The 26116-nt window shown below is 41.1% G+C and overlaps 2 protein-coding genes across 3 annotated transcripts; one reads left to right on the forward strand and one right to left on the reverse strand.

Moving 5' to 3' along the window:
* Positions 1–1337: 1337 nt before the first annotated feature.
* babam1 (BRISC and BRCA1 A complex member 1) lies at positions 1338–6123 on the reverse strand. 2 transcript variants are annotated; one of them, XM_070909039.1, is made up of 9 exons: positions 6016–6123; positions 4928–5379; positions 4770–4828; positions 4568–4688; positions 4351–4429; positions 4207–4231; positions 3994–4123; positions 3748–3834; positions 1338–3128 (listed from the first exon to the last, which is right to left on the reverse strand). In XM_070909039.1, exons 2-9 carry the CDS (start codon positions 5363–5365, stop codon positions 2928–2930), a joined length of 1140 nt encoding a protein of 379 aa, XP_070765140.1. In that variant the 5' UTR covers positions 5366–5379; positions 6016–6123; the 3' UTR covers positions 1338–2927. The 2 variants fall into 2 exon arrangements, with proteins under 2 accessions (XP_070765140.1, XP_070765141.1); XM_070909040.1 differs by lacking the exon at positions 4207–4231 and having other exon boundaries at positions 4365–4429.
* A 1293-nt stretch (positions 6124–7416) lies between these two features.
* On the forward strand, positions 7417–14318 carry ushbp1 (Usher syndrome 1C binding protein 1). Its single transcript, XM_070908953.1, has 14 exons — positions 7417–7422; positions 8252–8475; positions 8616–8752; positions 8952–9115; positions 9383–9571; positions 9652–9899; positions 10355–10495; positions 10690–10778; positions 10917–11052; positions 11319–11553; positions 12456–12614; positions 13309–13406; positions 13867–13989; positions 14153–14318. The coding sequence occupies exons 1-14, from the start codon at positions 7417–7419 to the stop codon at positions 14316–14318; spliced, it is 2115 nt and encodes a 704-aa protein (XP_070765054.1).
* Positions 14319–26116: the final 11798 nt, after the last annotated feature.

Below are 26116 nucleotides of genomic sequence, written 5' to 3' on the forward strand. Positions count from 1 at the left end.
CTCCAGTGTAAGTGATGGGTGACAAAATCCACAGTCCTCTTCTGCATGAAAATGTATTCAAAACTTTATATTAAGTTACAATGGGGCTTCAGTTTTCTGGCTTAGTCAAATCAAGTGAATACCTTCCAAAGTTACAGTCCTTTTTGCATGAAATGTCCTCTTTGTGTTTCCACAGACAGTGAATAAATAGTATTACTGATACATTAACATGTAGGATTTCAGTGTTAGTCAAGATAGCGCTTCTTTTAACTACTTTGTACTAACATATTTTGGGCAAGGCGGGATTACCAAACAGCAAAGAGGATATCTGCCTCGGGCCCCAGACCCCCAGTGGCCCCCAGGTGCACTGTTTGTTAATTGGTTGTATGGCATTTGATTAATTTCAATCCTTTTTTAGGAATTTGCACCACTAACATACAGTTTAGAGATGGGCCCTGCATAAGTACCTAGTCTATATAGCCTCACATAGGGCCAGGTAGTACTCAAGCATACGAGTACTGGTTGGTCTCTGGGTCTTGGGCATACAATGAAGGACATGAGGGGCCCAAAAACTAGTTTTTGCCTGTGCCCCCTAACAGTAGTATTTTAACCAATAATAATGTGTAAAACCATGACCTGAAAAGTAATTAGTTACTATAGCAGTCAAATAATTGTAGTGGAGTAAAAAGTACAAATATTACAATCTGGAATGTAGCAGGGTAGCAGCAGTATAAAGTAGCATAAAATATAATACTCAGTACAAGTATCTCAAAACTGTACTTAAGTACAGTCTGAAAAAATTGTACTTTTCCACCACCGTCTGCACGTGATATATAAAAAACGAGGGAAAATCACCCATCAGTGCCACATTTAAATATAGCTACTACAGGTTGTCAGCGATCGTATTCCCCTGGTGGTGGATGAACAATGTAAACCATGTAAGGAGTAAACGCAGAAAATACCAACAGAAAACTAAAAAATTCCACCATATCCTGTTCCAACCAAGCACGGAAAGGAGTCATGGCAGTGGAGGAGTGAAATAATGAAAACAATAGGGACCTGTCATTCTTCAGGGATGAGGGAATAACAAACTCCCCCTGCAGTACAGACCCCCCCCCATGCTGTTATCTGCGGTGATGACGTGAGGAACAGCCGGCTCTTCTGGGGGAATGTGTTTGAAAGGGTAAAGGTCCTCTGAGCTGGGGGTTTTCCTGCTCACCATTGTCTCCCTGACAACCTGTCCTCACCAGAAAAAAAGCCTAATTTATGGAGGTACGTTAGAGTGACAGCAGATGAGTGACTATCAGGAGTCAGGACAGACATTAGATCAACTTCTGAACAAAAACAGGAAACCAAACTGTTGAAGACGGAGATAAAAACACCTTTTAAGATAACTGACCTTTAGTGTGAAAGGAAAATATATCTTTACAACTGAAGTAATATTCATGTCAAAAGAGGATAACAGATAAGGTTTTCAATGGAAGCTGCAATAACTACTTAATCAAGTGTCATATAGGCCTGTAGACTCTTTTAGAGCGACACTGATTATGAAGCTCAACAGTGAAGATGTCTGGAGATTTAAGCAGAAACGTTTAGCTAAACAGACACCAGATCAAAGCAGAAAAAATCATCAAAATTGACAGAACATAGTTTGCAGTACCTGTCAAAAACAATTGATTATTCTCTCACAGTCTCACAGTAGCTTTTCAAAGAGGCCTTTGAATTCAGTTATCTCTAGAGGGGATTTGCTGCCATCTCCTGACAAAAAATGTAGAAAGCACTTGAGCAATATGATTAAACATGCCTTTTTTTTAAGATCCAGAAATAGCTTTAAAAAGCTCATCTACAATATGTTTCAAGTGCAGCTAAACTGGCAGAACGAGGGGCCCTTTTCACAATCAGTCCATCAATGCCATAGAGAGGCCTCATCTACATTACTGTACATTCTTTCATTGTCTGTGTAACATACAAGAGTGTAAATTGAACAAATGACTGAAAAAAACCCTTATAAAATAGAACATATATTAAAAACAGGCAACAAAAGGTGGAAATTACCAACTAAACAGAAAGGCAGTGGACCTCATGCAAGAACAACTCATACGAACAGATTTGTGGCTCGTAAGAGCGATTTAAGAGAATTTATGGCATTCTCTAATTGTCTTAGAATTTCTTCGTAGGTTCAAATTAAATTTCATACGCGGTCCAATTCCTTAATCTAAATTTTTTAATTTGATATGCCAAAATGAACTAAAATAAACTATTCAATATATATAACTACATTGTGAAATTGGCACTGAAGTTTGTCCAAATAAGAGAGTTTTATGAAACAGTCGAGAGATTTAGGATAAGAATACAAAAACGTTCTTGCATGGGGCCATATGTTACAGAAGTTGTGACCTCCGTGATACAGTACATCACATTACAGTTCATTACTTCAAAGGCCAGCTATGGAAAACTGTCACAGGTTTGCACTGATTTCACCCTTTAAGACTTGGAGACAAATCAGTGTGTTCTAACATCTGAAAGAAAAAACAAAAGGTAAAGGAGTATGTTTAACAAAGCCTGATGCTTCAACTAGTGTGTCTTCCTTTTCTTTTTAATTCTTTCTTTATCTTTTCCTTCTACTTGTGCCCTGCTCCTGGACTCTCTGACATCCACTTCATCATCTCATCCCCAGCAGTTTTACAGCTAACAACCGGATCATTAATTACTTCCCCAGCTTTGAACAATCAGTGACTCATTCTTTCTTTTATGGAAACGCAATGACTGAGTTAATAGTAACCTGCTGAAACCCTCGCCTTTCTGTACAAGTATGCCTGGTTTTCCCAAAACTTCTTTATTGCTCTACAGCAGTTAATAAGGTGTACTTGGAAAACTCCTGCTCTTTTCTGATAATCTACAGTGTGTGAATTTCACAGAGAAACAGGGCTTTATGAGTGCGTGCCGTTTTAGACTGTAGCCTCAATGTCCTCGGGGTCTTCCCCCTCCAGCAGGCTGTATGACGCATGGCTCTGGAAAGGTCTTTGTAAAGGGTGAGCCAGAAGTTTGGCCATGCAGTTGTGCAGTTCGATGGCAGGTCCACTCAGGGCAACCTCGAAGCGATAGCACATGCCCTTTGTGTCCAGGTTGCAGAAAGAGGTGTAGTTGTCCTGGAGACAGAAACCATACCAAATCGTTGAAATGCAGCACCTCTGGAAATATCCAGATTATACCATCCTGTGAAAAGCTGTTATATCTAAGTAGGTTTTCACAACATCCCTCCACACTCTTCAGGGTTAGTATTTAATGAATTCACTGCAAATACAGAAAGGTACTTTCGCTTTCCCTCACATTACTTTTGCGAAACCTCACAATAAATTCTGTGTTTTTGCAATTCCCCCTGATCCATAGGAACAGTTAGTTTGTTGATCCAGTCTAGTCATAACACACAGGGAAATGCTGCTGCATTCTACATGAGCTGCAGAGGTCGGATAGCACATGCAGGTACACCAGCCAGGAGCAGGGTGGCAGTAGTGCATGTAGTTAGTGTTGCTCCCATTATAAACTAATGTGTCATAACAACCAAAGCACAGCCGCGGCTACAGCCACAATCACAGGTGCTCCGCTAGATATCTATGTAGCTGCAATGACAAGAAGATCTCTCAAACAGGCAAGACACAAGTTAGTCCTGAAATACATCACACTAAACTAATTTGAGGCACGCTGCAGCATACATCCTGGTACACAATCAAAATTGATCATTGTCCCTTCATCAGCTTATTCACTCACCCTCCAGCTGGTCTCGTCTCCCTGCTCCTCCACCCCGTTGTGTAGGTAGACCACATCAAAGAAAAAATATGGAGACTGCAGCATTTTCTGTGGCAGGACACAAGAACAAGAAAGACTTTCACTTCAGTGTAAGGTTCAAAGCAAGTCGACAATATAATAAGAGAAAAAAAAGAGGATCAGGAGGGAAATCACATTCACAAAGAGAATTCACTGGAAGAGGGATTTCTCAGCAGTGCTCATACTTACACTAACAGCCTCAGAAGGGTTGAACTGAAGCTGTCCAGCATGACGGCTGTAGATGAGCACAGTCCGCACCACATATGGAGGAGGGATGGTCTGAATATTCTCCATCAACGGCAGCTCGATCTTCTGACGACTACGAAGACAACAGAAGAAGAGATGACTTTCAGTTCATGTATCTCAAGAAACCAAAAAGGTTTATAGTCTGTCAGTACTTACATTACATTAAGAAGATCTTCCAGGTCTACAGAGGACAGTTAAGGCTAACACTTGTCAAGTAGAATGTTTTTATGTCCTATGTATCACTTTATAGTAGGAAATGTGTCTTCATTGTTTAGGAGTCAGTTTTGAATGAAAGGATACTGAAAGACTCGCACATATTGGTCTCAAGGTCATACAGACAGCTGCACAGCTCCCTGGGGTCAGAGGTGAAGCCTGACAACTGAAACACATACACAAACACATAAGAAGAGGAAAAAAGAAGACAATGTTCTAGAAAAATGGGAGACATGTTGCACAGATGCATCCCATCGGCACTGTATGTAACATCTGGAGCAGATTAAAACATTCCTGTACTCACCCACAGAGCGTCATCATTGACTACCACCAGGGCAAACTCATGCCGTTTGTCAATCTTGTGTTTCGTTCTGACAAACATCTCAATCATCTTCTGGCATATGTTCAGGGCATTCGTTTTAGTCCTAAGTGGAAAGTCACATTAGGCTGTGATGACAAATGAAATACTACCACTGGGGAATTTACTTTACTTTCCTGGAGCTTACCCATTAAAAGACTCCAACTTTGGCAAAGACATCTCTTCGGAAAGATCTAAGCAGATGATCTGGAGTGAGGAAGACAACACCAGATAGTAAAAGCCTATGGTGAAAGCAAGTCTTAATTTTCATGTGAAACATAAATCAGAACTCTAATGTGGACCTACCACTTTCTCAGCACAGTTGACTCTGGGAACTCTGAGCTGGTACTCTGCTGGAGGAGGGATGGAGGTTGTCAATGTGGGCTGCTGCTGTGTGGGCTTCGGCCTCTCTTTGGCTGCAACAGCAGCAGTGGACAGTGGCACTGTGGCACTGGCTGCTGCAGCCGCCGCTGATGCTACTGCAGCAGGGGCTACAGTCTGAGCTGCTGCTGCTGAGACGGTTGTGGTGGTGGAACTTGGAGGACTGTCGCTGGTTGAAGCCTCGCCCTCCCCCTCAACACGACTTCCCACAGCAGGCTGAGATATGTTGGGGCTACTGTTTCCTCCGAGGCTGCCCGTGCTGCTGCGACGGTCCTCAGCACCTTCAGGGTTGGAGCGTGTCCGAGGTCGCAGCTCCACCAGACGCTCCTCTCCATCTGCTGGGCCCGGCTCTGGCGTCTCCATGGATACACAGGTTGCTAAGGAAGTGGAGATGGTGAGTTTGGCTGTGCGGCAAGTTAGGTTAGCCATGAAAAGAAACTACTAATACATTTATAACCAGAATTTCCTTTCAATGTATCTTTGGTTGGCAGCCACCAATATCAAAATGTAAATAACATTAAAAGTCACCAAGTGTTCTTTCTACCTGCCTCTTAAAAAATACCAGCAACAACTGCAAGTACAAGACAACTGTCTATAAATCCTAAAAAATCTAAACAAAAGCTACTTTAAAAAGTCAACACAGATCCTACAAAGGGCACAAGAAGGCTGCATGAATCTCAGTATTACCGCACTGTCTACATACCAAATAAATGATGCCAGTACACAATAAATGTGCGGGTCTGTCTGTATGAACGCAGCGTGTAGCTAACTGGGACAACTAAACGGGGGTGTTTCAGCTCCACAGAATGGATGGTTTAGTTAGAAACGCATCACTCGTACAGAAAGCCAGACAGTGAGTCCATGTAGCGGACAGGCTGGTAGAGCCAGGTGATGTTTGGTGACAGTGCAGTAGCAATGAGAGCTGTTAGCATTAGCTTCAAGAGAAATTAGAGCAAAGCAGACGACTCGAGACGTATGAAATATGTTATGTTAAAAAAAGCAAGCAGACTTACGTGATAAGTGTCTGCGAAACCTCTAGGATTAAAATAAAGTGAAACTCATTGAAAGTTGCAAAATATTTCAACGACGAGCTACCATTTGTTTTGATCGGACGACTTCCTTACCGGAAATGATCAAACCCGGAACTGCGAAGAGCCATAGCATTATGGGTAATGACGTTTCTTGCCTTTCTTGTGTTTCTCGATTGTAACTTCATGCATTTTTCTATTTACATAACATCATAGTATATACTTCTATCATTTTTTGAGTAGATATAGTATGCAGTGGTGGGAAGTACATTTACTCATGTTCTGTACTTAAGTGCGAATTTGGGTACTTGTACTTCATGCCACTTTCTACTTCTTTCTTTCTACTACATTGAAATGTTGTACTTTTTACTTCACTACATTATACAAGTAGAGCTGAAACGATTAGTCGATTAATCAATTAGATGATTAATCAGAAAATGAATTAGCAATTGTTTTGATAATCGTTTCAGTCAGTTTTCATGCAAAAAACAATTAATGGTTCCAGCTTCTAAATTGTGAGAATTACTGCATTTCATTTTAACTATTTTAATCATTTCAATTTATCTTTAATAATCTGGAATCCTGTACTATTGGTTGGGCAAAACAAGGCATTGTGAAGGTGTCACTTTGGGCTCTGGGTAATTGTGACGAGCATTTATCACTATTTTCTGAATTTTTACAAACCGAACAATCAATCAATTAATTGAGACAATAATCAGCAGAATAATCCATAATGAAAATAATCATTAGTTGCAATCTGATACAAACTAGTTAAAAATGAGCTCCACCTCAATCAAATACATCATTAAAATCCAGCTTTTACATTAATACATGAATAATAATTATCTAATGATATAATATATAACAGTATAACAGTCACAGGGGACATTTTTCTTATTTGAGTACCATTAATACTTTTAAGTACATTTTCCTGATTATACATACTTTTACTTAAGTAACTTTATCAATGCAGGACTTTTACTTTAACAGAGTATTTTTACAGAGTGGTATTAATACTTTTACATAAGTAGAGGATCTGAATACTCTGAGTACTGACAGTACGTATCCAGAGTAGTCTACTAAAGCCAAAAAAAAGGCATGGAATCTAACTGTGGACAAAACAGGAAAGAACACAAGGTGACGGGGAATGGGTGGGGATGACTTTCTGAGTGTTTTCCACTTACTTCATTCATCATACTAAACACTGTTTGGCAGACATGCAGAGAGCAACCTGCAGTAGTGACTGACTAATTATTGGAAAATATGATAACACAAAGAAGCAGGACCGAAGAAAACATCCTCTCATTTTGTCAAATGTTAAATTGTAGGCAGTGAACGGACACAACAGGAACTAAATCACTGCCACAGACATCAGGATCAAGAAGTATGGAGGTAAGACCTGATTTGACCATTGTGAATCAAAAGCAGAATTTTTAATGAGTAATATTACTGACTGAGTACATATACAATATGTGAGGGATCTTTACTACGTTCAAATGCTAAATGAATTTGAAACTCTAAATTGCCAGAAATTGTAAATTTGAGTGTTTATCTGGTGACGTTATTACCTTATTGCCCAGTGCCTGCTTGGGTAGCCTTTCTGTGAGTCTGAATAGGAATAGGTGGGTATGTATTATGTATTACTGGCTGGATAAAGAATTTAAAGTATGTCACCAACTATCGCAACTATGTTAAAATTCACACGATCCAAAGATAGGCATTGCAAATTGTATCATTTTGGCATATTTATAGGCATCATATGCACTTTATAGCAGAAAAGAGACATTTTGTTCTAATTTGATGTTTTAGGCATTTAGCCGACATTCTTTGTGCACAACAAAACATGGTTTGGTCCAAAAATATTTGCTCAGCAGGAAGTTGGATCTCAGGATGTTTTAGTTTCCTTTTCCGCTGCTTGAAACAATAGCCGCTAAATAGTGCAGCAACAATGTCTGGTTCAAGAGCGTAGTAGATTTTTAATGTGGATATATATTCAGGGATATTTAGCTAAGTTTAATTATGAGGCACTGGAGGATTATTATTCAACAACAAGAACATACATATTGTGTTTATTATATTGGTACACCTATATGAGTAGATTTCAAGGGAAAAAGAAGAAATTTGCTTTAATATACAGTAAAAAGCTAATAATAATTATGACTCAAATAAGGCCCACCAAGTTATTTTCTAACAATCCGAATACAACTTCCTGTTTGTGCAGGATTCCAGCCTGGTCAGATGTGACAGCTTGGATGCTGGGTCAGGGTGTGACATGGAGGTGATGACACCCATTGACCATATGATCCTTGACTCTGATGGCTCTGACCCCACAGCAAACCTCGAGCCTTCACCAGCAGAACTGGCTCAGTGTGAGGCTGAAGTGGGCACACTCCTCAGCATCATTGCTGAACTGAGCAAGAAGATGGGGTCATTAAAGGCACCAAGGTAACGTTAGTGAAAAGAGCAATGACATGTTGATTTACATATTTTGCCATCAATAAATTGTTTGGTCTGCTTATGGCTTGGCTCAAAATAAACACAGTGGTACTTGCTAGCAAAATGTTAATGCTGCTTGTGTTCTGCAGTGAACCAGGGGACTTGAGACCACCAGGACCATCCAGGCCTCTGGTTCCAGACCTCCTGTCCCACAGGCTGGCCAGGTGCAGCCCAGAAAGGAACACTGCCTCTGCTGCCACATCTAAACCTCCACCGACTGGCCGAGGTTGGCACTGACACAGAATAACAGGCCATTTTACTTTAAATATTTACTCTGTAAAAGACAGCAAGTCATCTTGAGGAAAAGCAAGCAATATCCGTGTTTTTTCATTCATAGAGAGGAGCTTTTCTAGTCTAATAAAATATAAAACTGCCCCTCACTTCATCTAACATGATTAACTGCACCTCTGCTTGTCTTCCACAAGGGGGCAGTAGTGTAGTGTGGACTAAACTCCAGGAGGTTTTGTCATCAGTGGAGGACTCCATCAGCTGTAAAAGGTCCTGGGCCGCCCCCATGACAGCTTCTGACCAGGACAAGCACAAAGAGCATCTGATAGCAGCCCAGGAGAGCTGGCTTAAGGCCACTCAGGTGTTAAAACAGTTTCACATTCTCATAATTCTTTAATGTATTTGATTTTTTTTCATTACAACTGCAAAGTCAAATTTACTGACGACTTTCGCAAAACTAACTTAATGCAATGCAAAAATACTATAAATTCCAAAGATGTCACAGACATATCAAGTATTGCTGTGTCTCTGAGTTTTAATGGATCACTTTAGAGAAAAATATGTCATTGTTCAGGCTATCTTTAGACTCCCATCAGTCCCTGTAGTAATTTTGGCTAACTGGTTGCAGATATTGGAGGACATGGAAAGAGAGTTCGGGATTTCGTGCCCATCAGGACTGCCAAATGACCAGTATCAGGAGGACATCCTGGATCTGGAGAAGCGTGACTCTGCTCTCAGAAGCACCTTTCAGAGTCACCAGGAGGAGCTGGAGAGAGCACAAACCACCATCAGCCAGATGGAAGAGGAGAAGAACAAGGTGGGAGATGCTCCGCTATCAGATATGTTCATGAGGCGAAATTTAAAAATGGCAAAAACATGAATCAATCAATCTTTCAGCTGGTTGGTCTCCATAAGGCCTGGAGGTCAGGCAGTCGCTCTCCTTCCTACCGGCCCACTGCTGGGGCTCTCAGTCCAGACTGGGCGTCTCCTCCCTTCCCTGGTTCACCTTTACTCCACAGAAGAACAGCCAGAGCTGTAACGCCTTTGTCTGTGGGTGGGGATGGTTCTCCACTGGGCTCTGTAAACTCATGTAGTCCTTGTCCGAGCCCCAACAGCCTGGAGTCTGAGACAGAACGACTGAACAGGCGAGTCTGAGGAGCAGCTCAGGAAAGTAACAAAAAACAGCTACAGCACACTGTCGACACTTATATTACATTTATTGAATAGCTATGTTTTGGTCCAAGGTAACCTTTGTCAAGCATATTGGTATATTGCATTCATACAAAGACAAAGGTGCAAACAAGACACTCACACACATACTGTGCAAGTGAACAGGCTGAGTATATTTAATAGCTTCTTTGACCTTTGAAGAGCAGCAAGCTAGCTAATGTAGGTAAGTCGGCATGGCTACATCTAAATATAGCTAGAAACCAGTGACTATGATATTTTTTAGTGGATTATTTGATGGAGTGTTAACTCAACCAATACGGTAAAACTGTTTCTTGCATAGAAGCTTTACTATTTGTACAATTAAAACTCTTTATAAACAAAGGTGTTTTATAAAGATTTTTCTCTTGACCCCCTCATCTTCCCTCTGCAGGTGCATTGAGAGGCTGAGGGCCAGAAATGAACGGCTGACTGCAGCTCTGGAGCGAAGGAAGGGCGAGTCAGAACTGATCAGTATTACACTAAACAGACTTGAGGCTGACTGCTCGGCCCTGCAGACGGCTCTCAGATACTGGTACACACATAAAACACACTTGGCATACAAGTACAAAGGCCTGTCTGCACACATATGCATACTGTTTGTCCGTAACGTTCTCTGACATCTGTCAAAACAATGAATGTGCACAGGTCAGCAATCTAACAGTATTAATGTGGGTTCTTCTCATCTAGTGAGGTCGTGTGTTTTGTCTTTGTGCTTGTGATTGACAGTGAGGAGTGTGAAGAGGCCTATAGCGAGCTGCTGTCACTTTATGACGCCAAGAAGCAGCAAAGCATTCCTCTGCAGACAGACTCAGCAGGTGTTTGAATACCATGTTTTAATACTTCTTTCAACTCAGTGCACACATTCACTTACATATACAGTAGCTATGCTTGTCATTCACACACACACACACACACACACACACATTCAGGCTCACAGTTTTTTCTCTCATCAGAGGCAGTCGGTGACAGGCAGCAGCCCGACAGTCCATCAGCTCAGCTCAGGAAAATGGGAACTGAAGAGCTGTCCACCTCCTTCTCAACAGCAGGGGTCACAGAGGAGACGGAAACACAGAGTCGCACAGGGCAGAGGTGACGTTTCAAAGTACTCTTTGCACATTCAAGCACAGTAATAGGCAGGGGTGGAGAGGAAAATATGTGTCAATGATGAAAGGATGAAAGTTTACAAACACTGCATACATCATTCTGTCCCACCACCAAATATCTACATGCTATTGACTTTAAAAGCTGTCACTCAATGAAGTGTGAAAATAATAAAGAACTTGTGAATTAACTGAAAGATTGCCATCTCTTGAACCAAGTTCTTGTCAGGTCCCTCATTACCTGTAACCCCACAGGACACCTGAGCTGGTGGAGCGAGAGGCTGTTCTCCGTCAGCAAATTGAGCGCCTGAAGAAGGACCGGGCAGCCATTTGTCTACCTAAGCCAAGCCCAGGAGCTGAGCACAAAATGAACCACGAAACTGGTCATCCGGCTGGATCAAGAGGGGGACATGTGACTAAAGATAACGCCAAACCTCCTGATACCAAGAAAGAGAAGGCTTCCCTCTTCTATGAACTCATCACTGTCAGGGTAGGAGAAATCAAGAGGCTGCCACGAAATCAAGATCCTACCACATCACAGCCAAAACCTTCCATGCACGGAGACGATGAGATAAAAGCAGCTTTTGGCTTTTCCTAATGTCATAGTTCTCTTTATATTTAAATGTATGCTGTACTACATCACACTTGGCTCACAATGCCAAAACACAGTGTTTGGAGTGTAATATACAGAACATGTACGAGACACTGCCGGCAGATCTCATTCTCATATATCTCGTGAGGTCAGCGAGCACTGAGAGACCTGAAACTGGTAAAGCATTAATTAAAGGAATAGTTTAACATTTTGAACATGAAGACCAGAAACAGGGCGAAACAACTAGCCTGTCTAAAGGTAACAAAATCCACCTATCCAGCTGGGGACCTCTGTTACATGTCATACCCCTCTCTGTCTGTCTCTTCCCCCTTGTTTCCTGTCGGAGCTATACTGTCCCATCCAATAAAGGTGAAAATGCCACAAAAAGAAATCTTAAAAACTTTCCTATAGTCCTGTTGCCATCATTAGATTTCCAGTTAACCAGCAAGACTCCAGGAGTCTCACACATAACACCCTGTAAAAACAAACAAGCAAACAAACAAGATATAACTTGCTAATTAGGGAGCGTTACAGGTGCTATCTGTTTCCCCGTTTCCCAGCTAGAGAGATCAATATAGGTTTCAAAACATTTCTGACCATCATATAAAAATTCTACACATAGATGCTTTAATACATACCTCAAACAGTTGCCTCAAAAGTGGAGGTAAACCTCTACAAAACTGTCTACATCTCGTGTTTCTGGCACTGATGCGTAAAGTCTTCCACCAGCTTCACTTACTTACTTATCTGCGTTCAACTATTTATATATTATGATTCATGGTTTAACTGTTTATGTTCAGGAGGAGATGTCAGATCTGCGCTCTCTAATCCGCCTCAAGGAGAAAGAGCTGAGGTGTCTGGAGTGGAGTCTAATGGCCCAGAAGGCCCAGGAAGCAGCTGGAGCTTTCGTTCCAGAAAGCCTTAGAGAGGAGCTGGAGGATCGAAAGACCGAACAACAGGTAGGACACACTCCTACAGTAGCAACAGAGACTCTTTTTTTTTTTTTTTTTACATTTTCAAAAGTCAAGGTGAAACGAGCAAGAGGGAGCAGGACGTCGGCCTATTGTGGCAGACCCGATTCAAATCTGGGTGTCCCACATGGGAAATCACACATCTACCAAAGCAGAATCCCTCCAGGCCAAGAGAGATATTTTGGTTCTACAAGGTCTTCTGCTGGGCTGTCCTGTCGCGGCAGCACAGATTCATACCACACACCACTGTCATTTTCAAGTGAGAAAGAACAGCTACTTCAGGTTAACACAGCTGTCCGTCTGTTACTGTAGACACAGGGCATCAGAAACAATGGCAGCTGCACAGACTGCTGTGCCTCAAGGGTTAAAATGTCCCTCTAAAACTGGCTTCTTCTTCCTCAACATTTATTTTCAATGGTTTAAAAGAACAGGTTTTATATAGGTGCTCATGGTCCGACCAAGCATCCCTTGGTTTTGCAAGGTGATCAAGGAAAAAAAAAAATTGATTTTTTCTAACTTTTCTCTAATCTTTCAACACTGCTTCACTTCGGAAGGTCACAAGCTGAAAAGGATTGGGACCGCTGCTTTAGAAAATTGTGTATATCATGTTCATCAATGCAGAATTGAATGGGAAGGGGCTTTTGAGCTTTAAAGATAATCCTAATTTAATGTTATGTTTCAGAGGCACTGTGAAAATGCAGCTAAACTGGGTAGTGATGGGGACCTCGCTGGGTCTCGAACCAGACCCATTCTGAAAGAGCTGCAGGCCGTCCTGCAAAGGTGAGACATTGTCCTTTCTCTGTAGTCCAAAGTTTAAAGCAAGGAAACCTGATAAATTAATGTATGTAATGTCACCTGGAGAAATCAGAGTATTCACAGAGCGTACCTGACGAATGTAGTCAGTGTAGAAAATGAATCATTCAGACATCTGTTGTCTGGTTTTATCTGTTGCTTAGTAACACTATCAGCAGAAATGCAGGCTTTGGACATAAAGGGCTTCTAGTTCTTTTCATCAGGTGCTTCAGAGAGCATCCTTTTTTTCTCTTCTGACCTCGAGTAGTGAATACTTCTAAACAAACCACTGCCGTTCAGTCTTTACGTCACATTCACTCTAAAGTCAAGGGTACATCATAAAGACGTTGATGATTTCTTTACATAGATTTTATAAGGTTTCTCTTAATCACAATGACTGACATGTTGTTACCCCTTCTGTTTCCTCCGGTCTTACTTTTGTTCTCAGGGAGCAAGCCCTGAAGAAGAGACTGGCTTTAGTCCATGACTCACTAAACACAGCTCTGTCAGAGAGCACTTCCCACAGGAGGGACAACGAAGAGCAGATTGCTCGGCTCACTCAAGCTCACAGGTAAGTATCACAAGAAAGGTATAATAGACATGTTTCATTTTTGTCTTTGTTCGTCATCATCCTTCTGCATCTGCAACCGAAGCTAAGAAAGTCGTAGTTCTGTAGCGTCATTGTTAATGTTAATTAATGTTAATTGTATCTCTGTGGGTTTCTTCCGTTCCAGTAAAGCTTTGAGTTCGTACCGGCAGATTCGCAGGAAGTATCGGGAGCAGGTGTGGAGGCTGGAGCAGAAAGTGGCAGCCATGACGGAGAGTCACCACCACCAGAGTGGAGCACCGAAAGCTGCAGGGGAGGCCTTGGAGTGGAGGAGGGAAGAGACTGTTCTGTGATCATTCAGTCAGTTCCTAATAGTCACATTTAGCCACATCAACTACAGTGTACAGTCCTGCTGAGTTCAAGTCACTCATTTATATTTTGGTTGGTGAAGTTATTGCACATTACAGATAAAAGCCTCATCACTGCAGGATTGATTTCATGTCATGTTAGCAGCTTGGCTATATGGATAGCAATGCCGGCTCACCACTTTGGTTGACTGACACACCTCAACAACTGTTGAATGGATTGTTTAGTATTTTAGTAAATTTAGAAGAGATATCCATTGCGCCCAGAGGACGGATCCTTTGACTTTAGTGATCCCCTCACATGAGGCTGACATTTGTGGCTTTGAGTGAAATGTCCCAACAAATATTAGATGGATTGCCATGAACTTTGGTGCATACATTCATGTTCAACTCAGGATGAACTGTAATAACTTTGGTGATCCCCTGACTTTTCATCAAGTGGCACCATCGGGTCAAGCTTTCTGTTTGTCCAGTACTTTGGTTTATGACCTGCTAAACTAACAACATTTAGTGTTTAGTGCTACTTAACTAAGATGGTTAACGTTGTAAAGATTATACCTGCTTAACATCAGCGTTAGCATTGTCAATGTGAGCATGTTAGCATGCTGACATTAGCGTTTATTACAAAGCACCGCTGTGCCAAAACACAGCCTCACAGAGCTGCCACCATGGCTGACTGTTAGTCTCATATTTTGACTTACTTTGCTTACTTTCTATCCTTGTAAAGAGATACGTACCTATTCATCCATTTGTTTTTCAGCTTTTTGTCTGTCACCCCATCAATGACATCTGCAGCAGTCTGTTTAGGCAGTCATTGGCTCTTGAGGGGTAAATGTAGAGTATGTAGGGCAGCAGAACATGGAAAGCGCAGTCAGTTCTGCCTTTTCAACCCTTGTGAGAGTTACCAATATACTGAACATGATTCAAAGCTTAACATGTCTAACAGGAGTCACACATCACAAGACACATGCCTTATTTCAGAGAAACAGCTGTCATGCAGTCATGAATGTATAAGACTGACTGAAGGACTGAACCCACTGAGGACCTCGGGACTGACCTCTGCAGCACATGTCCTTTTTCCCGTACAAGCCGACTCTATAAAGCCACTCCTGGCCGGCCGTGCTGTTGTGACAAAGCTCAGAGAAGGGGGATGGGGGCCAGGACAATGGCACAAATGATGTGCACACAAAATGTACGGCCAGCCCATTTGTCTTCTTGTCACTTTCATGGGTCTCTCCATCTTGCTCTCTCTGCCTTTCACTATTTCCACTTCTTTTGAACGGTCAGTCTACCCAAACTAAACTAAAAACCCATTTTCATACTTATTTCCACTAGCCATGCAAATGGTCTTGATTTTTCGGAGATCCATCTCAGAGATTTCCGCCACCTCACCACTGACATGTTCCTTCATCGCGATGAACATGAGCACGTATTTTGAGTCAATCCCACATACGCTCTCCTGGTGCTGTAAATATTCACTCAAAAGGTGCTTTTATTTGAGTGTTAGAAACTACAGTCTAGTAAATAACTTTAAAAAAAAATGAATCTAACTATATATTTGTGACATTTTGCTTATAGCCAGCAAAAAAAGCTAAAGCAAGAAGTTGGTGTTAAGCTGATCTTCTAGGAAAAGAGCTATGGCTTGATATTTGTTTTTTTGAGAGTTAAAAGAGTTATCCGCTGATTAACCATTGGATTCCTATAACATAGACAGTTAAAAAATCTATGCAGCGGAACCAGAGATATCGTCTTTTTTTATTCCATGTTTTTTAGACAGATACAACTGAAAATAATTGAGAAAATGTGTATTTTGTAATTTGTATGAACTGTTTCAAACCCATCTTACTCTTCTCTGTTCATACCCATCCTTCGCTCCTTACATCTCACTCATACATCCATTTCCCTGCCTTTACTGTCCATTTCCTCTCTCTCCATCTTCTCTCTTCACTCATCTCTCAATCACCTCTTCCTCCTCTCCCCCCTCCAGCTGACCCCGATCCCTGACCTACCCGAGCCGGTCAGCTGCAGCTGTGACCGGTGGTCAGGAGGTTAAGGCAAAGGTTGAGTGTCACACCCACAGGGTCACAGTGATGCCTGGCTGTTGTGTTAGCTTGTGAATGGAGGGTTCAGAGTGCCAGACGAGGTGGCGAGCCCCTGACGCCCTGACTCTTGCCTGAGCTTGCCCTTTCCCGAGCAGAGGTCACCGCAGAGGTCCTGTCCTCGCCGCCCCCCTCCAAACCTCCAGGTCACGATCGCTATTGTTGTAATAGCTGCCATTAGAGCAGATGATACAATTATCTTTCCATTTTGTATTCGCTCTCTCTAAGATCTATGTTAAGCTTCTGAGTTCATCAAAGGTTTTTTAGACGACATGATTGTTGTAACCTCTGGGTGACTTTCATATCAAAGAGGCCACATTAAGCCAAAATGTCCCAAAAGAAAATAAAGAAAAAGGTGTTTTTATCATGCATGGCTCAATATATGCGCATCTATATATTAGTGGAAGAAGTATTCAGATCCTTTACTGAAGTAAAAGTATCAATACAACAATGTAAAATTACAGAAGTACTACCAATAAAATGTACTTATATTATCAAAGTAAAAGTACTCGTTCTGCAGAGAAATGGCCCTGGTTAGTGATTTATTATTATATGCGATATAAGATTGTTAATTAATACAAATGCATCAGTATTTTAGTAGCATTATACTGTTGTAGTTGGTTGAGATGGAGCTGATTTTTACCACATCATATATCGTTAAGTAGTTTACTCAGTGCAGAAAAATGAACCCTGTCCGTGTTATTATATATTATGTTATTGGTTTATTATTACTGATGCATTAATGTGTAAGTAGCATTTTGCTGTTGTAGCTAGTTAATTTAAGTTTCTTTTTTGTTTAAAGACATAAGATTTAATGTGTATGGTTTTGCCACATGACCTGCCTTTCAAACTAAACAGAAGCACTCCTAACCAAGGCTTAATAACATAAAAGTAACCTAATGACCACAGCAGCCATTATTATTATAATTTATATCCACACTATAATCAAATTAAATTGAAATTCTAATTTGATAGTTTAATCTGTAACAGTGCATCATATCTTTTTTTATCTTAACATGTAAAGTAACTATTAATAAAATAAAAAATTGAAATGTAGTGGAGTATAAGTCAAATGGAAATATTCAAGTAAAGTACCTAAAAATTGTACCTTGTTACAGTTTTATGAGTATATGTATTTGGTATCATCCCCCCACTGGAACTCATTGAACTGCAGGAGCTTTTAAATAAATGTTATTCATACATACTTTAATGTTTGTATGTTGAATGAATAAAACCTTGTCTTAACCTTGATCCAACATGAAAGGACTAATCTTATCTGGCTCGTGATAAAATGATTGTGGGTAATACATGTGTGAAATGAATAAATAAATGAAATATGCATTGAAATACAGTTTTGTAAAAGTGCACTAATGAACAAGTGAGATAAGGAAGTCAAACAAAGCACATGAGAACGGACTGACTTTGGTATTTAAACGGTCATGTTCTGGACGGTACAGAGACTGTAACACTCTCATCTGGGAACATTTAAGCTCCACATTTCTGGACATGTTTCTACCCCCACATGTAACAGCCAGGATTCGAGCCTGTGGATAGGGGAGTTTTTCAGTGCCTGGGAAAAATACTCAAGCCATTATTAAACGACGACAGAGGCTGTCAATCAGTGTGGGGGTGGACGCAATCACACACACACACATCCACAAGAAGGGGGGCAGTGACCTGGGGGTATTAGGTCAACTCATTTACTCTCTGCATCCGTTCCTGATTTTAATAAGTTGTCCCTCTTTAAGCTGTATAAAGAGATCACAGCCTGCGCCTTCTCAAAGCCATTAGCTCACCTGTCACAACCACTCCATATCCCCTCTCATCTCCTCCTCCTCTCTACATCTCTCTATTCTCCGCCCTGCGCTCGGGGATGTTGCTACACTGACCTGACACCTCTCTCCTGAGCTTTCGGACACCAGCCAGCCTGCAGAGAGGTCAGGAGGATGGGGTAGCATTGGCGTGGAGTAGTGTGAAAGAGATTTGACCTCAATCAAACGGCTGATCACTTCCGCTCTGTGCTCTCACCCACTCAGATAATGACAGCAAACAGCTCAGACCAGCAGGCCGCCTCACTGTCACTGGAATCGTGTTACTGGTGCAACTGAGTTCCATTATGGGGATTTTCCTGAGGATTGCATGACAGCTTCATCTAGAGGCTGAGAAAGTTGTTTGATGCCAGAAATGCATCCTGGATACTTGGATTTACTCAATGAGCATCAAGCTATAAGCTCATTTTGTTGTACTTAGACTTTGTGGCTCGATGACATAGAAAGACTTTGTTTTATTTTGTCCTTTATATCATGATGTAAGAAAGGAGTTATTCAGTTAAACTAAACAAGATTATTTTTGTTGGAAGACGCCAAAATAATGAAGACTATTTTCAGCACTATTACGAAACAAGACAAGTGACAATGGATGAGGTAACACTACCATAAGCCAGAACTAATGCGTATGTAGTTTTTAACAAGAATTATATGACAAACCAGTGCTGTAGCTTGTTTTTATCTTATTTTATTTATTACCTGTTTTATACGTAAGTACATGTATCATGTATGTGCATATGTAGTATACTTTGACTCATATTAAATTGTAATAGTATTTTCTTTCCTATGGATCCTGGGAAGAGTAGTAGTTGCGCTGGTAACAGCCAATGGGCATCCAAATAAATAAACAAATAAACTATGAAACGGACACTTTGTTAGTAGTTAATAGTGTGTGTCAGAGGTGTTTCTCTGTAAAAACATGTTTTACTTTCTGTTCTTTGGTTCAGGAACCATGTATAATGTGTGGTTTGCAGCAATGGTTTGCTTCTTTCTTTGGAACATGAATGTTAAGTATATGTGGTATTCTTGTGTATCATGTAATCCCATGTGGGATGGACCATTTTACATAATGGTGTGACACAAAACAAGTTCATTCATTCAAAAGAGTGGGCAACAAATTATAACAAATAAATCAGTGGAGATGCTTGCATACAGATACAAGAAAGCATGTGGAGGTGAATAACTGTGGCCTTCACAGTCACCAGATCTCAAACCACTTGTACACTTTGAGATGGAGCGACATGTTAGACCACCATCAACAAAACATCAAATGAGGGAATATCTTTTGGAGGAATGATGTTTCATCCTTCCAAAGGAATTCCAGATGCTTCTACAATCAAACCGTGACGTAGGACAAAAGAGCCAGAGTCCAAAAAGAGCAAAAAGAGTTTGAACACCCAAATCAACTTCATTGTTCCTTTTTATTCAGTTTTCAATCTCAAAATTTAGCACAGGGGAAACAATGCAGCTCTTTCGGCAGCCTTCTTCAGTGTGTTACAGTCCCTCAGTTTCAGGGTTGAGTCCTTTTAACTTTTCATTGTTTTAACAACAACAATGAGTGTCAACTTATTACCAACTGGTCAGAGGCGTCCTCAGATCTGCCTTGCTGAAAACCTCACAGGGCCACTTCCCTCACTGCTCCTCGGTGTGCAAACCCTTTTTAAACTTTTTAGAATCGGACTGTGGAAATAATCAATCACCCATCTGTACAGTGAGATAAATGTAAAACAGCCCTACCTGAAATAGATGTTACAGGACGCTTCACAGGTAGCTTTCTTCAAAGGACCATCCCACTCTTTACAGGTCTTCAGGGATACTTCACAATATTGTTCTCTTGCCTGTGTCACAGAGTTTGACAGTAGAGAGATGACAGGAAAGGAGGGGAGAGAGAGATGGGGAATGACATGCAACAACGGTCCCTGGCTGGACCTGAACTGAGGTTGTCGCGGTTCACGGTCAGTGCCTTAAAGGCCACCAGGGCACCCCCGACTTTTTAGAGGAATTCATGTTTTTCCATCTTACTTTTTTCTCCTTTCCATCGTTTGCAGTATGGAAGCAAACTTGCAGAGACTTGACGCTTGCTTGAGTTAAGCAATCTATTTTTAGATTTAGAACAGTTGCAAAGTTGTGATCTTATCGAATGGTTATGCAGTTACATGTGCAGATTGGTTTAAGGATCTGTACAGTTATGACAGAAACTGACTGAAGGTAAGCATGATGTTCACTGTGATGGATTAACTATAACAAATATGCTCAGTTTTCAGTTCATTAGGTACACCAAGCTAAAACTAATGCAGTCAAATTCAACAGTCCTGCAATAAATCCTACCTTCTTAAAGTTATAGTGTTCTGTTTTAGAGAGGTGATTGAACTGTACGATCATTTTGGAGGATGGTGCTTGTGGTGCTAACAGGCGTTTCTGTTATCTAGCCTACACTTGTTAACTTGTTGATATAAATGGTATGGACAAAAAAAAAAACCCTCATAAAAATAAAAAGTATGGCATGCCCTGGAAAAGTCTCACATTAATGAATGTAAAGTTAATTCAAGTTGTAGTAAATTAACTAAAACATGCACTGGTTTGCTGTACTGAGCTTGGAAGCCTGATTTCACGCCTGCATGAAGCTTTGTTGTGATGTCTTTTAGTTCGAGCTGAACCCACCACAGATCAGCGTCCAGACCAACAACAGAGGAGATGAGCTAAAGAGGTCAGTTAGCTCGTCATCTCGTGATTACAGCAAGAAGGTGTTTGGAGGGGAAAGATGGCAGTGGGAGTGGCCTCGTCCTGATCCCGTTAAAGCATTTGAGTCGTCTTCACTGAGTCGATTAGGTTAATTTTCTGTCATCCTAAGCACCTTAGTTGACCAACAGGCCAAGTCTGGTCAATGGCAGGGGCCACAATCAGGGAGCAACAGATTGGACACAGATTTACAAGAGATTGAAGTTAGCAATTGGGAACACGATCAAATTGTTGTGACTGCAGAGAGCGTTAGGTTAATACCCTGTCTGAAAGTTCATCTTTCAAATGGGCTATCTGCCAAAACCCTGTGAAAGGTAATGACTTTACATCTGAAGCAAAACATTTAGCTAAATAGTTTTTTAAATAATGCTACTTGGTACACGTCAGCCTCTTCAAACCCACAGATCCTTCAGTGGGCCCATCATTACAAAGTTATATAGTCTGCACAATCACACTTCAAAGCATCAGAGTTTTATTTTTAAATTAAAATCAAGTCCATTTCCAGAGGTACCATATGTCATGTTGAGTGTACTGAAAGCTATGAAGGTCGCGGGTGTAATTATTTTTGATGTTTTCTTCATGACATTCCACTATGACAAGAAAACAAAGCATAAACCATTGTGGCGTTCCATAAAAAAGAAAAGAAAATGTGTATAAATTATACACAAGTGACCTCAGATGTTTCGCTTGTACTCAAAGTGCGGCCATAAAAAAAATCTGTATTTGAATATTCAAAACTTCACCAGCTGAGTTGGACCAATGGCATCACAGTTGGCACAAGGTCTGTTGAACTCTCAATGACATTAGACAGCAAACAAGGACATGCTGCCTGTATTTCTATCTACTGTAGGAGTCCACGGCACTGGTGAAAAATTAAAGCTGCACAATTTCTATATTAACAATGGGTTCAGTGTCTTTCAGCTTGTTGTTTTGATTTTAAGGCCCGCAACTACACTGTTTCTCTCGTCGCTTGTCAGCCTTGTTTCCAGCTACAGCAGAAAGTTTTCAGCAGGAAAGTCCCTGATAAACTGACTGTACACAACCTGTCCAGCTCCAAGCAGCCGGCACAGGCAGTTAGAGACTAACAAATGAACATAGTTCAGCATTTAGCAGCTAAAGAGACAAAAATGTCTGTTCAGGTGAGTTGATGAAGGCCAAACCAAAGCTAATAGGAGACTGAATATTGGACATGCATTTTGCTAAAAACCTAAACTAAGGAAACAAAGTTACTACCATGTCTGTTGGTAAACAAGTGTGTGGCTGCTGGTGCGGGCCATCACAAAGGTGATAATATTTTGTTAATGCTGTTCTGCTGCTTTAAAAGTGAATGTTTTATTTTTAAAATCATCTCAGGGCGTCCACATGTGTCTCATGTTTAGATTTTTTGGTTTGATTCCAGCTAGGAACCTTTGCTGCATGTCAAGGTTAGCTTAGCATACAGACAGGAAAATGGGGAACACAGCAAGCCAGTTCAAAAACAGGCCTTCCAGCTCTGACAAAACACGTTGTGTCTAATTTGTTTACTGCATAAACAAGACACTGACGTGGAGAAAGTGACTAGAACTGTACCTGCCGGGCGCAGTGTCTTCTTGGAGTTTTTCTATGGATTATACAAACAAGATGCAACGTGTTCATTAGTTGTTTCCCCCCTGCTTCCAGTCTTAATGCTCCGTACTTGACACACAAACATGACAGTGGTTTCAGTCTTCTCTTCTAAGTCTTAGCAAGAAAGTGAATAATAATGTATCTTCATCTGGAAAAAACAGGAACAGAACTTTAACAACAACAAGTGATATTTCCAGAAAAGCATGGACGGATCCTTTCTGTAACTTTAAAGCTATTGAAGCTATTGAATATTGTTAACATCAGAGTTCAAGTGGTTTAGCCAGAGCATATACGGCTACATTCAATAATGTATCTTATCTTTACAGCGGACACACTAGGAAAAAGCTCCGCTGCCGTTACAGTAAACAGCTCTGTTGACTCCTCTACAAACAATGGGTTGATACCTTGTTCAAAGCGAACACAAGATAGCTGATTTGAATGACAACAAAGCAACACCAAATGGGAAGTTTCCCACCATCTCCAGCAGGTCCTGGGAGGGGAGGAGGGCAAATATTGATTGGACACCGTGTGTTGCTCCGGCGTCACCGCAGCAGATGTTTTTCTTTGGCAGGTTCCACTGCCCTGTGTATTTTAAATTGCTCCGTCATTCGCTGGAGGTCAAAAGCCCGAGGATGGAGAGAGCGCTGAGAGCAGGAGAGAGAGCGAGAGGGGGAGAGACGGGAAGATGATTTGCTCCTCTGGGCCAAAGGGCAGCGGGGCTAATGAGGAAGGAGCAGGGAGTCATGTGCTTCACCCAGAGTTACTCCTCAGAGTTAAAGTTTAACCCCAGTTCTCAAATTCCTCTGCACTTTAACTAATGCAGTTAACACACTCCCAGACTGATATGCAGGCCACCATTTGAAGAGAATTATCTTAAATGTGTCAAACTAGGGTCACACTTCGTTATGTACCAAAACAACAAGGCTGTGGAATACTACTCAGTTGTAGTGGTTGTAGTTTTCTGTCATGTAACACATTCTCTAAAAAAACGTGAGAAGTGAGTTATTGCAGGAGTTCTGATCTTCTGACACCCTGACACAAGCCTCCTCCTCCTCAGCAGCTCCTACAGCCTACAGGGATTCATCTGGTTAAACCTGTATGTACACATTATGAAAGTGCATGTGTGTGTGTGTGTGTGTGTGTGTGTGTGTGTGCAGTGTTCAGGTGAGTGGACTGAAAGTTACTTTGCTTCCCTCTGATGGCTCTGGACTCCTGACTGTGTTGAGAATGCACAGACTCCAACACAGTCGACTTCATGCTGAGAGCAGCTGCATTCCTGACCTGCAGTTCAAAGAGCAAAGAGCACACACACACACACACGCACACACACACACACACAGAAACACACCCACTAACTCCCAGACATGTAAGGTAAATGTACTCACGCACAAGGGCACGTGCACGCTCTGCCTCAAACATACAAAAAACACATTTCAACATATAGTGAAACTATGTAACTGCAATAACACACATGCTCATACTCCAACATACATAAATGCACTCTGTCTGTTTCCTCACACACAAACTCACCAGTTTTAACCTCACACACCAAAGCTGCAGAAGATCCAGGCGACAAAAACTCGTGAAGTCAGAAAGGTCAATGGTTCAACCTCCTGCATCCACACTGCACTTATCACTGTGGTCTGCTTCATTGTGACAAACTGATAATACCATATTATTTTGCCAATACACATAATCATTTGTCTTTGACTTTACTTACTTGTAAACTGTGTCAGAGTTTTTGTTTACTAAGTTCAAGGATTGAATGAACTTTGGAGCACATGTATAACAACACACAGCAAACAAAATCTGTGCTTATTTGTTAAAAAGCAGCATTTCCAAATGCAATCTAACTAGAAATGTATGTGAATATTTCTTGTTTGTTTATGCTTTAATATGTTGGCTTTAAATAAATCCATCAATCAGTCAACGTGTTTTTAACTCTAAAGGAGCCTCCTCTCCAATATTTAACTGGTCCAGTCTGGTTTAGTTTGCTGCACTTGGTCACATGGTTTCATGTTGTGACTGGTCATATGTGAATGCACTTAATTGTGTACAGAGCAGAAATGAAAATGTCACCAAATTACATTTTATATTACATTGTAATACAAAACAGGAGCAGCGCATGTTCCATTTCATTTTAGTCGGTAGCCTCACAGTGACGTCGACATCTAACAAAGTTGTATAGAGCATGTTGGTTAGGTGTCTGGATACTGGATATACTGGATATTTTATCATCCTCATTATCTTAGATTTTAAATATTTAAGTTGTACTCTTCAAGTATGTTCTACAACCAAGTCTTTACATATTCAAAGTCTTACAGGTTTCTATTTTATGAATAAATATCAAACACTATCCCACATGGTCTGACCTCTGCTAACACACATATACAGAGGCACTAATTCAACGTACAGCAGCTTAGCTTGGCCCCTGATAACCTCTTAAGCGAACAAAAGGCCTATCCATGCACAATGAGTCTCGCTGTGACGGATGTGGGTTAAAGTTACCTTATGCTCACATTCAAAAAGGCTGAATTAACCTCGCTGACTAAAATTGTGTAAGAGAAATCCTTCCCCTTCCTGCCAGCCTTTCTGTCAACTTTTACCTCTTTACTCCTTTGACATTCACTCATCTTCTGAGAGACAAAATGCTGTTGTGATCAGATCACAGGGACAAAACGTGTTGTCATTCTGGGGGAATTCCTGTAAAAACATGTGATGAACAAACACTTTTTGGTACATAGAGGTTCTTTTAACCAGGCATGCAGCAGTGAATACCTCCTCTGTGGGGGGTTTTTCTGAATTTGGAGGCTGTTATTGGAAACCTTGGTTGCAGGCTCTGATTGTTTATTTTGTTCTCCCTTTTTTTCGAGACCTTCACATGACAATGCTGTTGGTATGACAGACAAAGCAGGCCAGAAATTCCACAGGAACACTGCCAACTGCCAAGACGATGGATGAGTAACACAGCAAATTATATGTAGGTTTGTAAAACAGAAGCAAGCTTTTGTTTGTACCATGAATAATTTACAGTCTAACTTAAAGGGGCATTCCACCGATTTTACATATGAAGACCAGTTTACTCGGCGTGAGAAGATCCCAGTGTCTTAAAAAAATACATCTATGTACCACGAATCTGCAACAGCAAATACGTTTTGAAGGAAACATAACGCTGCGAAGATGACCATCAACATAATGAGGAAACGTTAATTAACACATCCAGCAAGGCGCTAAATGTTGATACTGAACGCATCAGTAAAATGTTTACAGACAATGTTTTTCATTGGTCTTCCCACAATATCCACTCCTAGTGACTAAAGCGTGATGCAACTTATATGTGGTTGCATTTAGGCAACTGAAAGCACTTAGGTAGCTTTGTACGCCCATCCTCCAACCCGAACACCTCCCTACGACTTGCGAAGTACCTCCTTTACAGGAAAAAAGTTGCCAAGAAACGTAATCCTGGCAGCAAATACTTTTTCCATCAAAATGTAAAAGGGAAAACAAATTAGTATTA

Source organism: Enoplosus armatus, chromosome 7 (genome assembly GCF_043641665.1).
Source record: "Enoplosus armatus isolate fEnoArm2 chromosome 7, fEnoArm2.hap1, whole genome shotgun sequence".
In the NCBI taxonomy this organism is placed as follows: domain Eukaryota; kingdom Metazoa; phylum Chordata; class Actinopteri; order Centrarchiformes; family Enoplosidae; genus Enoplosus; species Enoplosus armatus.

What these genes read in the sequence shown, in the direction of transcription:
- babam1 (XM_070909039.1), bottom strand. Translation starts at nt 5,365, where the DNA reads ATGGAGACGCCAGAGCCGGGCCCAGCAGATGGAGAGGAGCGTCTGGTG. An exon ending in GAAGATCTTCTTAATGTAAT is followed by an intron (nt 4,124 to 4,206) that starts GTAAGTACTGAC and finishes TTGTCTTCGTAG; the next exon opens with TCGTCAGAAGATCGAGCTGC. An exon ending in GAGACGAGACCAGCTGGAGG is followed by an intron (nt 3,129 to 3,747) that starts GTGAGTGAATAA and finishes TTCTGTCTCCAG; the next exon opens with GACAACTACACCTCTTTCTG.
- ushbp1 (XM_070908953.1), top strand. An exon ending in TGGAAGAGGAGAAGAACAAG is followed by an intron (nt 9,572 to 9,651) that starts GTGGGAGATGCT and finishes TCAATCTTTCAG; the next exon opens with CTGGTTGGTCTCCATAAGGC. An exon ending in CTGCAGGCCGTCCTGCAAAG is followed by an intron (nt 13,407 to 13,866) that starts GTGAGACATTGT and finishes TTTTGTTCTCAG; the next exon opens with GGAGCAAGCCCTGAAGAAGA.